Source organism: Apis florea, unplaced genomic scaffold, assembly GCF_048593485.1.
Source record: "Apis florea isolate Af1SG1 unplaced genomic scaffold, ASM4859348v1 contig_2495_pilon, whole genome shotgun sequence".
Taxonomy (NCBI): domain Eukaryota; kingdom Metazoa; phylum Arthropoda; class Insecta; order Hymenoptera; family Apidae; genus Apis; species Apis florea.
Window position 1 is genome coordinate 1,360,966 of NW_028256595.1, and position 16,311 is coordinate 1,377,276.

General features: G+C 42.6%; 2 protein-coding genes and 1 long non-coding RNA gene across 3 annotated transcripts in view; 2 read left to right on the top strand and 1 right to left on the bottom strand.

The window, feature by feature from the left end:
• The first annotated feature begins 117 nt into the window (after window positions 1-117).
• On the top strand, window positions 118-1,539 carry LOC100863266 (microsomal glutathione S-transferase 1). Its single transcript, XM_003696835.4, has 2 exons — window positions 118-988; window positions 1,093-1,539. The coding sequence occupies exons 1-2, from the start codon at window positions 863-865 to the stop codon at window positions 1,414-1,416; spliced, it is 450 nt and encodes a 149-aa protein (XP_003696883.1). The 5' UTR covers window positions 118-862; the 3' UTR covers window positions 1,417-1,539.
• Window positions 1,540-2,257: 718 nt separating this feature from the next.
• On the bottom strand, window positions 2,258-3,053 carry LOC147657836 (uncharacterized). Its single transcript, XR_015291698.1, has 2 exons — window positions 2,670-3,053; window positions 2,258-2,577 (listed from the first exon to the last, which is right to left on the bottom strand). It is a non-coding gene; the product is annotated as an uncharacterized LOC147657836 (long non-coding RNA).
• A 7,721-nt stretch (window positions 3,054-10,774) lies between these two features.
• Window positions 10,775-16,311, top strand: part of Sdb (SAXO downstream of blistered) — a 28,877-nt gene continuing 23,340 nt past the window's right edge. The window contains 1 exon segment of the mRNA XM_086906634.1: window positions 10,775-13,811. Within this exon segment, the coding sequence (XP_086762760.1) occupies window positions 11,178-13,811 (2,634 nt within the window). The 5' untranslated portion in view covers window positions 10,775-11,177.

Consider the following 16,311-nt stretch of genomic DNA (forward strand, 5'->3'; position numbering starts at 1 on the left):
ATATATCATCGATATTTATTAAACGAAAATAAATTTATAACAAATTAATTATTATATTTAAATTGATTCAATAAGTTTTCTTTCATGTTATTTTAATTGACGATTAAAAACTTAGACCAATTTAATATTTCATTTAATAAATATCTAGACTTCCTGTTTCCTGATTGGAAAGTATATCTCCAATCACGTGACGTATAAAGAAACGATATATATATATATATATATATCCTTGTCGCTTAAATCCTTCTTGTTAAAGAGAATTCTGATTGTACATTTTTACATAAATACTAACAGAAATAACCAATCAGTAAAAAGCATCTTGTATTTAACGTATTTTCATTGGATAATATTGGACAAAAATATAAATCTTGTAATTAACGAATTTATAAAATTTCTATATTATTTACACACACACATACACATACACACACATTATATATATATATAAATATTATTTTTTGAATTATATTTTAAATTTAATACATATTTGATAAATATAAAGTTATAATAGATATAAAAGATAAAAAATATAACAAATATTCAAATATAAAGAAATACAAAAATATGTATTTACATAGATTTTTAGATAAATATATCAAAGAATATTCTTGCCCCCTCTTTTTCTCATTTTACGCAGAAAAATATGCTAATGTATGATGATAATTAAATTTTTTAATCTATCCCTACTCTCATACTTTTTAAACATAGTTATATAAATACTTGAAGATTGCAATATCATTTTATAATTTCAGAAACATTTTGCGTGGTTTAACGCAACGTAATTTGAACACACGACGTGATTTATTATTATTATTATTATTCAAATAGTTTATTGAATTAAATTACATCGAATAAGATCAAAATGTCTTTAAATACATCTCTTATAGAACCAGAAATTTTTAAAATTTTTGCATTTTGGGGTATTATACTTGCTTTAAAATTAGTTGCAATGGTTCCATTAACTGCATATTATAGATTTAAAAATAAGGTATGTTTTTCAATAAATGTTTTGTTTTGTCAGTTTTATAATAAATATTTGTTTTTATATTTTAAATATAAATATATATATATATATAAAATTTTATATTACAGATATTTTTAAATCCTGAAGATGCTATAACTCTAAAAGGAGCAAAAGTTGCTAACAATGATCCTGAAATTGAACGTGTACGCAGAGCACATTTAAATGATTTAGAAAATATTCTTATATGGTATATTGTTACATTCGTCTGGTTAACTACAAATCCTTCTATATGGTTAGCTTCACTCTTAATCAGAACCTTTGTAATTGCTAGAATTCTTCACACATTAGTGTATGCTATATTTGCAAAACAACCTCACAGAGTAATAGCTTTTTTTGTAGGCTATGCTACTACTTTATATCAAGCTGTTAATATTTTATTATTTTACATGTAATTTCAATAGTTTTTCTTTACTAAGAAACTTACTTAATCCATTTTCATTTTTATATTATATATATTCTATTATATGTTCTATTTTTTGTAGTACTATTATTAATAAAAGTATATTAAAAAATTATAATACTTAAATTATTCAAAACTTATATGAAAAATCTAGAAAGATAATAAAGAAATATAATATTCATTTTAATAAAAAATATTTTCATCTTATACAATAATATAAAAAAAACTTAGTAACATAAATATAACATACATAATAGATTTATACTTTATATAATTTAATACATATAATCTAAATTATTTTATTGAATGTACATAAGCATTATACATTTATGTGTTTGTCATATTTATTAGTCTTATAAAAAATTTTCAAATTCTATCTTTTGATAGCGTTTAGTTTGTCTCACTTGATTATACAAAATTTATTTTTAAAGAATTTAAAATATAAAATAGAGTAAAAAATTTTATTATAATATAATAAAAATTTGACCTCTCTTATAAATAACTTATCAATACAGATATTGGTCGAAGAAGATATCTTTGGACAAAGTTCATTTTAATATTTGGTATTAACGTTGATATATTATATATTCTAAGAGTAAAAATAAACTTACTTATTTTTTAGAAAAATACAATATGATCTTCAAATCCAAACTTGAAATTTTTTTTTAAATAAAGTTATTTTAATATTTTAATTTTAAGTTTATTGCAATAATCTCTTTATGATTATAATAATAAGAATTATAATATAATATAGAAAATATCAAAATCAAGCTAAATTTTAATTTAATAATTATAATTTTATAGATTTATTTTTGAAACACAAAATACTGTTCTTTTTAAATTTTTGCAATTATATCTCTTTGTTTTTAATTTCTCATTATTACTTTATCATTATCATAGTGGTATTATATAAAAGGTATTAATGGTTGAAAGTGTAGTAAAGTGTAGTTATGAACAAATATCAATACATTTTATTATATGCATTTTCATTGTAGAATCAGGAATATTTACTATTTAAATATTAACAAAAGTCACGCATAAAGTGAATTTATTTATAATTAACAAGATATTGTGAACTTCACATAAACTATAACATTATTAATATTAAAATTTTAGTCGTCATTTTCTTTTTCTTTAATCATTATGTATATTTCTAAAATAAATATATATAAATAAATATAGACTTAAAATATACAATTGTTTTTATATTTTATAAACAATAAATATCGATCGAAATACACTCACCATATTTCCTACGGTTATCGACCGAATATTTTAGCAAAAGTTTTTATAGTTTTATTTCTTATAATCCGAATATTGCCGCGTATAATTTATAGAATAGAAACATGTTGCGCGTGTACGAAGATTGTTATGCGCGGTCGTCATGACGACGCTACTTCGACGCCAATGGGCGCGGGAACGTCAGACGTCGCGATGTGTCTGTGAGGTGCGAACCGCCGTCGGTGCAACGGCGTTTCGCCGTTACCGAATGTGTGCCAAACGTTCGTTCAATTTCGTCGGATAACAATGCGTTGTTTGAAATTGCATCCCTCCAGCCGATTAACGTCACAACATCGCGATTTGGCAATGATCGAACAACCACTGTCATCTTTCTACGAGACGTTGATCGATACATTATATAGAAACGTCGCTAGAATGGTGTAACTGAAGGTAAGTTTAATCTTTCAAATTTTTCGAAAAACTTTCTTATAATATTTACGACAAAAGTATGCGGTATACGTATTTGGAAGTGAAAGAGAAGATGAAACATTGATATTTTTTTATCATTTGTTACTTTTTTCTCGTAATCATTTTTTAAAACAAATTAATTCAAATGTTTAATAATTTAATTTTCAAATACAAAAATTAGAAAAAAAATGTAATATTAAGTGAAGAACATAAAATAAGTTCTTTTTTTTTTTATTCGATAAAAGTATATGTAAAAAGTACGATATATAAAACGTGAAATAAATTTTTACAGCCTATTTTTTTTTAATTTCCAAAACTATAAAAAAGTTTTTTCCGCAGATATTTATTCTATAAAAAAAAAACAAAAATTATTTTTCAACGAAAATTTAAAATTGAAAATTTTACATCTAGGTACCGTCGGTAACATTTTCAAAGCACTTAATCACTATATCGTATCGTAGACAGCGGTGTAATAAAGGTTGCCGTTTTGCAGGAGCAGTGCACATTATCCGATTTTCTCACAAGCGTAGAGCGTTTCCTTTGACACCATAACGTTTCAATGAGATATCGATCAATCGTGATAACGCGATTAATTATTATTTAGAAAAGGTGCATAAGCTAAGGATTAAGTTTATTAATTAAAATTATTATTCGTACAAAGTGATAAATTTAGCACACATAGTATACCCTCGATTAATATTGCACCACGAACAACAGTAGTACATTAATGCGACAATTGCCATTGATTTTTCATCGCATTTACTTCTACCTACCATTCATTACATTCCAAGCGTATGTGGATCGCGATATAGCCCGTTCTTTCACATACCGTGTTCATGTACATTCTATTGTTTCATCAATAGAATCACTCTGGTAACCACATCTGCAGCGCTAAAAAGATGTGTACTGTATATCCTCGTGAATCCCGATAAATAAAATTCTATGCAAGCAAGATAGGCCGAAAAATATTAATATCAATATTAATAGGTTGATTAGATTATCCACTCGAGGCACTCGTGCACGGTTATATACGTGGACGTACGAGCGTATTGACCCCTCTGATCCGTTCTCGAGCTCTAAGAGATCTTGGTTTGTACGTGCCTGTGGCCGGCTCCGCGCGCGGTTATCGATAGTCACGACTATTTGTCACGTGGTTTCGTCTTACGCGCCAACACCGCACGAAATTGCATTGCCTCGTATCGGCTGTCGCGCGCTCGATCCGTGCCCGGCCATGATTCAATTTCTGCCAGAATTAATATCAAGTTCGTAATTGCATTTCCATTGATATCACGACGGGTCGCGGTTGACTATCCTTTCTATCCGAAATCTCTGTCTTCGTATCGGGTATTTCGACGATAGATTAGATTGATCAACGTCATTCCATATTTTTCCACGTTCAATGTTTCTGTCTCCTTTTCATCGTGCAACTCCCCTCCGCCATATTCTTTTCGTTTGCAACGCAACGATCGTTTCGAATTGGGTCTGGGTAGACCAGTTTTTCAAGTACAAAATAAGAAGAAGAAGAAGAAGAAGAAGAGAAAGATGATTAATTTGGCCGTGTGTTGCCTATTGTACGGGGGCGATCTTACTTGTAAAATCGACAACCGCTGCGCAAGTCGGTAATTTAGTGTCACGGTCGTATGAGACGCGATCTCTCGTCTTACTTGCGTACTACTTGCGTATCGCTGGTCACGTGGTGGGTGCGTTGCCAACGCTCTCCGATATTCATCGCCACGTATTTAAGGATCAAGTCGATGGGTATCTGTATCCCGTGAGCAAGCCGAACGAAACGGTGTGTGACATCATTTGCCGGGTTTGCAAATGCATCATCGTATCATCCCCATCGCGAGAAATTCGTATGGCCCCTTATGGATCTCGTTTGCCTCGAATTCGCTTTTTCTTCTCTCGGCTTCGTGTAAAACGTGGAAATCAAACGAGGACGCATTGCACGCCGTCCCTGCGCATCATATTATTCATAAACCGTGGGATTAAAAGCGATCGTTTTTATGGTTCGCTATCGAAATCGCTATAAAATTTTTCATCACAACAGCGGTTTAAACGTTCCTTTTTAATGGAATTTCGTACGACCCGTAATATATCACATTACGGTTCTCCACGTCGCCTGTTTATTAACGTTGCTCTATCACCATCGAGATTGCTCTTCGACTCGACTCGTTAAAATCGAACTCGGCTGGTAATTTCACACTTTCGTGGGTGTTCGATAAATAATAAAGAAATATCTAAGGGAAGACATCTGTGCGGATAGAATTTATTAGAACAACAACGAAAGTTTTAGCAACATATTACTAGGAATGCATCAAACGGAGACTATGCATGATTTCGATTAGAATAGGCTCGTTACAACGATACGATAGCGTATCCACCAAAGCTTCACGATCGAGCGAGGTGAAGAACGCGTATCTCGATACGCGAGAGATAGGCCTAAGATCGGATTAAGGATAGACGAAGCGAGGGAAGAGTTTGTTGGAGAGGGAGGAGGGCGGTTTTAATTATCCACGAGTGCATTATTTTCCGAGAGGGCCGATAGCTAAAGATCCGGAGGGCGATAGAAAGGGCGAAGGAGAGGTCAGAGTATATCGCTTCGTCTTAGAAGACGGAATTACAAAAGTTTCCCTTTTAACGTTAATTAATAAGGGAACGCGGCGTACCGTGCTTCATTATAGCGCGATCCATTATAAAAGGAGGCAGTCGAGGCCGCGTCTTTCAAGTTGGGCAAGCTTTCGATTCCCCCGGAGGAGAGGAGAGGAGAGGACGAGGAGAGGAGAAGGATAGCCTGATTTGCGCGAGGTGGCTCACTTTTTCCTCGCGTATACTTAACCCTGTTAACCATAAAGATCGACGTATGCCCGTGAGAAACGATCGTAACCTGCTCGAAAACGCTTCGATCGCCACTTCGGAATTCGATCGCGGCCTTCTTCGTCGTAAACGGATGCACGTTTCGAATTAAGAAATCGAATTTCGTTTCCACCGATCTTTCGTTTCTACGATTTTCAATCTTCGTATAAACCTTCGTATAAATCGATCGGTTAACGATTTAATCAATCGATGACAGTTTTGAATTTCTAAGAAATCGAATTTCGTTTCTGCCGATCTTTTCTTTAATTTTCAACTATTTCTGTATAAACTGTGCATCGATCGATTTAACGATTTGATCAATCGATGACAGTTTTGAATTTCTAAGAAATCGAATTCTACGATTTTCCACCATGTATCTCCATAAACCGTGCATCGATCGATTAACGAGTCGATTTAATTATCCGATGACAATTTTGAATTTCGTTTTTGCCGATCTTTCGTTTCTACGATTTTCAATCTCAATCTTCGTATAAACCGTGCATCGATTAGTTAACGATTTAATCAATCGATGACAGTTTTGAATTTCTAAGAAATCGAATTCTACGATTTTTGACCATGTATCTCCGTAAACCGTGCATCGATCGGTTAACGAGTCGATTTAATTAGCCGATGACAGTTTTGAATTTCTAAAAAATCGAATTTCGTTTCTGCCGATCTTTTTTCTGATTTTCAACCATCTCTGTATAAACGATGCATCGATCTATTTAACGATTTAATTAACCGATGACAGTTTCGAATTTCGTTTCTGCCGATCTTTTTTCTAATATTCAACCATCTCTCTATAAACCGTGCATCGATCGATTTAACGATTTAATCAGCCGATGACAATTTTGAATTTCTAAGAAATCGAATTCATTTTCGGTGATTTTTCGTTTCTACGATTTTCGACCACGTATCTCCATAAGCCGTGCATCGATCGATTAACAAGTTGATTTAATTAGTTTTGAATTTCTAAGAAATCGAATTCTACGATTTTCCACCACGTATCTCTATAAACCGTGTATCGAGTCGATTTAATTAGCCGACGACAGTTTCGATATTAAAACGGATATGAAAGTCGATCATGATGAGTGCGTGAATGAGCGAACGTTTGAGAAGAATGAGTCACAGTTTGATGGAAGCATCGAAGAATGGAAGCATTGGAGGAAGGCGCAAACACGTCTTCGTTCAATGGCGTTCGTTCTTATGTCGAAGATCGTTGTATATAAACGGTGTTATAGCGATTGTGTGGTCGGTCTCCCCTTGGATGACGCGTTCGACTGGTTCGCCTACGGATTCCAGCGCATTCGCCAAATAGGGAGCACCAAAGTTGATTTCGCTTCGACCCACGACGCTTTTTTCCCTTTCTTTTTCTTTTTTCCTCTTTTTTTTTCTCTTTCACGGGAAATGCGGCGAGACAGGCGCGCTACTTTCGCTCCATAATCCGAAATCGGGATCGATCGTGCACAAAAATCGATCGAATCGAATATATTTCCTTCACTGCCAATAATAAATCATCCGATTGTTACTTGCTCGAGCCGCGTAAAAATAACTTCGATTCGTAGATCGATGCGAAATTGCTTTTTCCTTTTTTTTTTCGTCACTCCTCCTCCTCCCCCTCGATGCGTCGTCCACAAGTGCGTATTAAATTATGCATCGAGGCGAAAAGTCGAAGGCTTCAAAGAGCTAAAGAAAGAGCCACTCGCTAGTTGCACCTATATTGGCGCCACCTACGCCACGATTCGAGGCGGCAACGTCGATAATTCGGCGAGTTCTCGTCACCTCGTCGCGTGTCTCACCTCTCCGAAGGCCGGACAGATCGCGATCCGAGCGCGTATATAATCCTTTACGCGTGTCTGACCAACGTCGCATTTCCTGTTGCATCACCGTCTCTCATTTTTCATCATCGAATCCAAGGACGCGTGGATTCTTGCTTACTTTGCGCGACGGTTAAACGACAAATCAGGCAACCTGACGTTACCTTGGAGAAAAATGCCTCATCGACGATATTAACATTGCCACGAGATGTACATATACATACATACATATATATATATATATATATATACACACACACACGCGCGCGGAAATGATCGGTTATGCAACGATGTTACGTGTCACGTTGAGAGAAGAATCGTTTAGAATCGGAATTCTAATGGCAGCGGTGAGAGGAGGGGGGGAGGGGAGGGAGGGAGGGACACGTCGACGAAAGAGGATAGGAAATTCGGGGCCGGGAGGAAACGCGGCATCGACACCGGCGATAAGTCTCCTTCCCCCTAATGCCAATTCCGAGCACCGATAAATCCTCACCGGTTTACAGATCTCCGACGATAATTCCTTCAACTCGTGTCAGCTCGTTAACGACGCTCGTAAACGTGGCGACGCAGCGGCCGGTGCGCGACCACGTAGCGCACGCGAGAATAATGGCGATCGGTCGGAACCAAATCCGACACCTCGAGGGGAACGATACCATACGATACGATACGAGTCCGCGGGCTCGTCGCGGTTCCCTGCGGTCTACGTCATCGCCCGGTTTACACCGAGAAACATCACGACCGGGACCGGTTCCTTCGACATGCCCCTCTCCTCCCCTCTCCTCGTCTCTCTCTCTCTCTCTCTCTGCAGACGCGTCCATTTCGTATTCGCGACCGCTCGCCACCAATCTTGTTTCCAACGTAAGCCAGACGAAAACATCGCGTCGGGTTAATCGATGTAATTGCTCGGAGTAATTTCACGTTTCGAAAGCACGCTCGTTTAGAACAGGGATTAAGGAGAGCTCGTTTTCGAGTAAGATAGGAAATATCGAGGAAACGTTTGTCCGTTCGTTAATTATATAAGTCGTGGAATAATTATATTTCGTTTAGGAAAAGAAATCGTTAACTCATCGAGACTCATCGTTTCGAAATCATTAAGAAAAATATTGCCGGCCACTCCCTACGAATGTATTGCGCGTTATTCCTTTCAAAATTTGATCGCGTCGTCGTCGTCGTCGTCGTCTCGTTTTTATTTCTCTCATTGTTCGAGAGATTCGTTCACGCACGGAAGCGTGACGAGCGAAGGGCGAAAATTGAGTTTACACTCGTGCACGAGCGCGCGCGCAACGTAATCTCTTAGAAAGGAGGAGAGAGAGAGAGAGAGAGAGAGAGAGAGAGAGAGAGAGAGGGGAAAATGTCGGTCAGAATATCTTTCGTTCGGTCGCGAAAGATAGCCGCGCGCACGAACAACGAATAATGCTCTCCGTTGAAAAGAGAGTTTTGTTCTCTCCGTGTACGCGTTTCGCGGCTGCCCTCCCGGTGAAAGAGAGAACCACCGTGTACGTGCTTCTGTTACCCGCGCCGTCTCGATGCAGCGCGTAAAAATAGAGGCAGGGCCGTTCATTCGCCGCGGACGAAACAAAGCGGCCGTTTTAGCGGACGGGTCGCGATAAAAATCCGAGTAAGGGATATTTAGACTCGCGCCGCTCCAAATGCCGGTAAAAATTCTACGTGACCGGAAACCGAGTTTCAGTTTTTGGCCGCGAAACTCTCTGGCTTTTTTCCTCTTCCCAATTGCTACTCCCGTTCGCGGGATGATCGCCTCGAGAATGGAAACGAAGACGGGAGTATAAGTTTCACCTTTTACACTTTGTGGTAATTCGAAATAAAATACTCTCAAAATTTGTCTCCGGCATTTGTTAGAATTATCCTAGATCGTCGATCATATAAATGATACATCAAAGTAAGTAAATTTCACCTTTGTAGCGGTTCGAAATAAAATTCTCTCAAAATTCTCTTGCCATTACTAGTTAATTAGAATTATCCTCGATCATATGAATATATGCGATACGTTTTAAGTAAATAATCGTCTCGAAAGGGACGGAGAGCGCGGTTTGTCGTGCGTTTACACGAAAAGAGAGAGAAAGAAAAGAAATTCAACAGGAGACGCGTTTCGAAGCGCGTTACGCAACAACAGCGATGAACTTGTAGCGTAAATGAATCGAATGCGATTACAATCGCATCCGTGGCGGCAGGTGTGCGTCGAATAATGCGAGCGCGGGAAAACCTCTCTCTCTCTCTCTCTCTCTCTCTCTCTCGTACATTATACTCGGCTAAAGTTAGCCCCGATGGGAACAGGAATTAGCGCCGCGATCGGACAAAGTTGAAGCTTAATAATTCGAGGATGGAACGATGTAACGAGACAGGCGAGACGCATTGTACTTTACTATATATCCTCGATGTACAGTGCGATCCGCATTAGATCCCTTCTTTTCACCGTACATTCTAAAATCACTCGGGCTTAAAAACTGTAAATATTTTGAACTCGAAATATTTGGAGAGGATCAATCTTCGATACTATAATATATACGACCAACACCTCGAATCTATCCTATCTTCCTCAACCTACACACGTACATTTTTTAATTTACACGCGTTTCGTTGCACCCGCGAGCAATGTCGCGAACGAAAAGGCACGAAACGAGGCGAGGCGAACAGAGTGGAGAGCGTAAACGCGAAAGGGAGGGAAAAGGACGAACGATCGGAGATAAAATCGTGTCCTTAAAGAGGATCGGGGAGGAGAGGGGGGCGAGGACGGCTCTCGGAAGGAGAGAGAGCGCTATCTCTCTTCTCTCTCGCGCGCGCAACAAGAATCGAGGCTGAGAGAGTGGTGTGTGCGTGCACTAGCACACGCGCGAGGCGCGTACGCGGCGAATAACATCCCACGCCGGGCGACACACGAGCGAGAGAGAGGAAAAGTAGGCAGAGAGAGAGAGAGAGCGGATCGGGTTCTCCAGGCAAAAGAGCCGTGCTACGCGGTGGCAATGGTAGTGACGGAGAAGAACGGTTCACCGTGTGGTCACTAGGGCCAGCGAGGCATCGCCGATGCCACATCGACTCGCGGCATCGAACCGAGAACATCGCAACCCGATCCACGATAATTATCATCTCCGAGGGAACACGCGTATTCGACAACGCCAGAGACGTAGAAACAGAGAGAGAGAGAGAGAGACAGCAACTCAAAGCGCGAGAGAAAGAGACACGAGAGTGTAAGAAAGACGAGGGGAGAGAGAGAGTTTGCGAACGAGGCCGGTCGCTTCAGTCCGGCTCCAACTGTCGCGACAGAGACCCAAGTTTACAGTTGACAGCGCGCGGCTCGCGTGCACGGTTTCCGCGATTTATCTCGCATGAGAGATCGGCGGGTGGAGCGGAAATAGGAAGTCTGTCCCGCGGAATGACTATACGCAAGGGGGGCGGGGGGCTGAGGGGGAAGGAAGTCGCGGCGAGTTCCTCCGACGTGGTGGAGACGGTGGAGGTTGTGTCTACGAGGCGAGTGGTCGAGGAGGCGAGGCAGATCGTGGAGAGCGAGTCGAGGAGCAGCGTGTTCGAGGTGATCACGGATTCGAAGGGTAACGTTGTCGAGACGAGCCGCCCTCCCCGCAACGCGGCCAAAACCTGTCGAGACTTTATCGCGAAGGAGCGATCCGGGACTCGCTCGAGCGTCGTCAAATCGTCAGGGGAGTCCTCGAGCGAGGTGGAGGAGAGCAGGAGGAGCGAGTCCCTCGTGGAGAAATGCTCGTCGATCGTCGAGCAGGATCGAAGATCGACCGCGATCACGAACGGTGCCACGTCGTCGTACGAGAGCAGGGAGGCGAGCAGCGAGGAGGTCTACGAGGAGACGACCAGGGACGGACAGCGCACGAACAGAACGAGAATTCACGAGACGGACGAAAAGTTGGTCGACGACGGAGGAAAGGTGGGCAGGTCACGGAGTCGAAGCGTGGAGGTCGAGGAGGCCGCGCCTCGAGCAGTCAAATTGACGGGCGACAGGCGGGGAGGCGGGAAGAGGGCCTCCTCTCGCGGCGAGGAAACCGGAGAGAGGAAGAAAATCAGCGAGGTGGCGACGCGGTGCAACAAGCCTGGGCAATCCGCGTGGGACGGCACGTTCGTCAGCGAGAGTCCGTCTCCCCTCGATAAAACGGAGCATCGCCTCGTCTCCGAGGCTCGAAACGCAGCGAGCGTTGAAATCTCCGCAGAGACCTCCTCCTCCTCCTCGTTCGTGATGCGCGACTCGAGGATCGTGGACGCGACCGATCTCGCGCATCCCAGGAAGAGCCCTCGACGCTCGAGGCCGGGCGAGTCCGCGTGGGACGGCACGTTCGTGATCGAGAAGAAGACGCCCGAGCCGAGGAAGAGGAACGTGTTCGACTCCGCCACGACGGAGGCGAGAGTTCGAAGGTACGAGAGCGCGAGCTCGTGCGAGAAGAGGTCGTGGAGGGTGGAGGGCGAGGATTCCTCGAGGAATCTGGAGGAGTCGAGCTGGAACGGGGGCGAGAGGACGGTGGTGAGAAGGGGCGAGAAACGGCGGGACTCGGACGTGGACGTGGAGGACGTGAGCGAGGAGCGGAACGTGTCCCGTCTGTCCACCGAGTCGGTCTCCTCCTCGTACATCGTGGAATACGCGGCGGCCACGGCGGACGAGAGGAGGAAGACGGTGGAAAAGGCGAGCTCCGTGTCCGACGCTATTTTGGAGGAGGACGACGGCCATCCTCCTCCTCCTCCTCCTCCTCCTCGAGGAGGATCGAGTCGAGACGCGGCTAGGTCCTCGCGGGTCGGGGAGGAGGCTGCCCGGAAATCGAACACCGAGTCGACGATCGTGATCCGCGACGTGACCGGGGACAACTCGATAAACGAGGCGGAGATCTCGACGACGGCTTCCTACGTGGTCGAGCACTCGTCCAGCCAGCACAGTTTCACCGACGTCAGGGACTCGTCGCTCCTCCACGAGACCGTCGTCGTGCGCGATGTCGCGGCCGATTACTCCTCGAGCAGGCCGGAAACACCGGAGAGAGGGGCGAGGGATCGGGCCAGGATCGCGAAGCCTGGCTCCTCGACCTGGGACGGGACCTTCGTCGCGGAGAAATCGACGAGGAGGAGGCCCGAGAGCGGAGGAGAATCGATGGAGGGCGGCCCCGTTCCGAGATCGAGGAAGCACGTGGCCGACACCGGCGAACGAGCGTCCAAAGTTTTCAGCAATTCGATCGTGATGGAGCAATCGAGCGTGCACCACAGCTACTCCGACTCCTCGAACCTCGACTACTCGACGAGCTCCGTGGAGACCGTGATCGTCCGCGACGGCGTTCCAACGTCCACGGTGCACAAGTCCGTCACGATCGAGGAAGGATCTCGCGCCAAGGATGTCGAGAAGAGGCCGTCGAAACCGGGCGCCTCGACCTGGGACGGCTCCTTCGTCCACGAGAAGAAGTCCGTGGAGGACGATAAGAAGAAACCGTCCACGGACGTTCCGGTGGATCTTGGAAGATCGGCGAACGACGACGAGCAACCGATCTACGTCACCGAAAAATCCATCACCGTCGCGGACGCCTCGAAGGAGACTTCCGAATTCGTCGCTTCGACCACACTCGATACCGAGATCCTCGATTCGTCCAAATATTCCGCGACGATCGTTCGCGAGATCGGCGACGAGAAACCTCGCGGAGAACCAGACGAGAAGGGTGGCCGCCCCACCAGCCCTGAAAGGACAGTGGACAGATCTTCGAGACCGACGAAACCGGGCGCCTCGACTTGGGACGGCTCGTTCGTGTACGAGAAACCGCAGGATCGGGGAAAGATCGAGCCGACGACGGAGGACAGAGGAGAGCCAACCTCCTCTCCCTTGGCTGGACGCGATACCACGAAAATTTCGAAAGTGGAGCGCGATGTGAGAAAGGATAGCACGGATATCGACGCGACTCGATCCACTTACGTGATCGATCGATCGTCCGGTTTCACCTCGGTGCAGGACGTCCGCGACGTGGTGGAGGAGCGTGTCATCGGCGAATTCACGAGGGACACGCGTAAGGACGTGGTGAGTAACGATAAGCCATTAGTTAATCTATTCGTGGGGAAGGGATAATGGCGAACTCGATTGTGCTCCTCGATCTGCTCGAAAGATCGTTCGAGGAGGTTTTATTGAATCGACCTCTTGCGTAAAACTCTTGCATCGCGGGGAAGATGAAATAATGACGACGTGGGAGTTGATGAGCTCGAAGATTTTACTTTATCGTTGAGAAAGGTCTTCGAACTTTCGAGCTGGAACGAAAGGAATTTCGTCAAATTTTGTTTTTTCGGCCATTCGTTGTGCAAACGAATATTTCGAAGGAAGTATATAGGCGAAGGCAAGCAACACACCTCTCGCGGAAGAGGCTCGGTACTCGGAGGTACTTTCACTTCCAAATCAGGCGAAGGTCATAGGTTCTCGCGCGTTAAAAATAAACTTGACGTAGCCCGATTGTCGGAAACAATCGGGGGAATTAAGGGGAAGAGAATTCTCGATGCAGTCTTGACTTAAGACGAGAATCGTTCCTCCTTTTTATTTCATTTCATTTCAGATAATATAATGCAAAAGTGTTAGAAAACGCGAAAAGAAGAAAAAAAAAACAGTTGAATCTGTTGCGTTTCCTTGCGACTAATTATAGTATCGCGTCACGCGCCGTCCTTTGCAATCGCGAACGCGTTGAATACGTTTACGTATTTACCGATAAATCCTGTTTGCGTTCCAATTATCACCAGTAATGGATTCGAACATGTACGTTCCTCTGTCGTTCCACGAATCCAGTCGCTTTCCTCGTATACTTTTCCCAATCTGTCTATAAATGGACAATTATTCAGACATTCGTAGTATCCACAGTACGAAATTCGTTTCGTAAATTCGAAAAGATAAATAGGAATAAATATTTGTTCGTTCGAAGATTTCGTTTCGTAGTTTGGAACACGGTTAAATCTTATCGCTTTCTTATTTTTCCAAAAATCGAGATTACAAATATATATAAATAGTTCGAAGATTGGTCGATGAATTTTCTATCTCGCTACATTTTTCTTTATCCAATCACTTGTTCTCGATTTCGTCGAAAGTTATCCAATTATCGATCGAAACAAAACATTCTACGTAATCGAAATATCACATCGGTTTTCTCTCGTCGACTCTAACGACAAGTCGTAAACATTTCCGTCCACGGGTAAGCGAATGTTTAGCAGGCGAAGGCGATCGTATAATCGTTTTCGAGCTCTCTGTCTCTCTCTCTCTCAGACGACAATTTCGACCTCTACGGCTAGTAAACAGGCATCGACCGAATGGAAAATGTCGCATACGAGCCGTGCGGTCGGTTAATAAGAGTCAGCGGCGTGTGTCGTGTGCTCATTGCAATCACCTGCGATCGACTGGAATGGGGCAAAGCGTATATGCAAAGCGATAATGATCGCTTGGCCAAGTTCGCGGGTGATCTCATCCCGATTTTTTCTTCGATCCGAGTTACACGATCCGTCACGCTCCTCGTTCGAACCAGTTTGCCAACCTTTGACCCGATTCCAAAGCCTTACATCGTGTGTTTATCTCTTCGAGCACGAAACGAGCGCTCTGATGCATCCAACGCTTTTCCAAAACTTTTAATTTTAACAATCTTCTTCGTCGCGATCCCGAATTTGCACGCGTCATTTTCTTTCGCGTATGCAACACGAACAATTACCTTGGAACACGGTGACCATGTTTGGATGTGATGTCATCGGCCGGCGGTAAGCTGTGCAAACGCGGAACCAATTGAATTTCATGCCGCGATCTCCTCGATCCCTCTTACTTGACCTCCTATATTGGACATCGTCTGCGACACGATTCCACACGTTTTTACGTTCGTTTCGACGATATTCTTTTTTTTTTTTTTTTTTTTCTCTTTTTCCACCCCCCCCTCCCTTCCCCCTCCTCAGTTTCGATCAATGTACAAATACGTGCATGATGAATTATCGGTACGTGTAATATCCAAACTCGTGAATGATGTCATCATCGTTCAGCGAGACCAATGGAATTCAAAGAATTGCGTATTTGTTTGTCTGACCTTGTCCAGATTGATAACGACGATATTTACGACGAATCTATGCATAGGATTTTGGGAGAATTTCTCGTTAACGAAGGTAAACATCGTGTCGCGTTGTTACTATTTGCGCGTAAATAGCAATCATCGATGACACGCCAAGATCGAAATTATTACCTCGTCGTTTACAATTAAAGCAATTTTCTTTCTAACTTTTTGCTTCGATTCCGCTTCTTCTCCCGTTATATATATATAGCGCGTGCGCAATCGTTTTTTTTTTCTTTTTTTTTTTTTGTACAAATCCACGATTCCAATCTACTTTTACTACGCGACGATTTCACCGAAAGTTGCTGCAGAAAATTCAATCGATCCGAGATAAGATCCTCTTTGATTCCATTGATTTTCTTTCCCCTCCATCTTTTTTAATCGATACTTTTTAATTTTTTATTCCAACTATGCTATAAATAAACACTTATATCTATATCGACGAATATCGTATGTAAA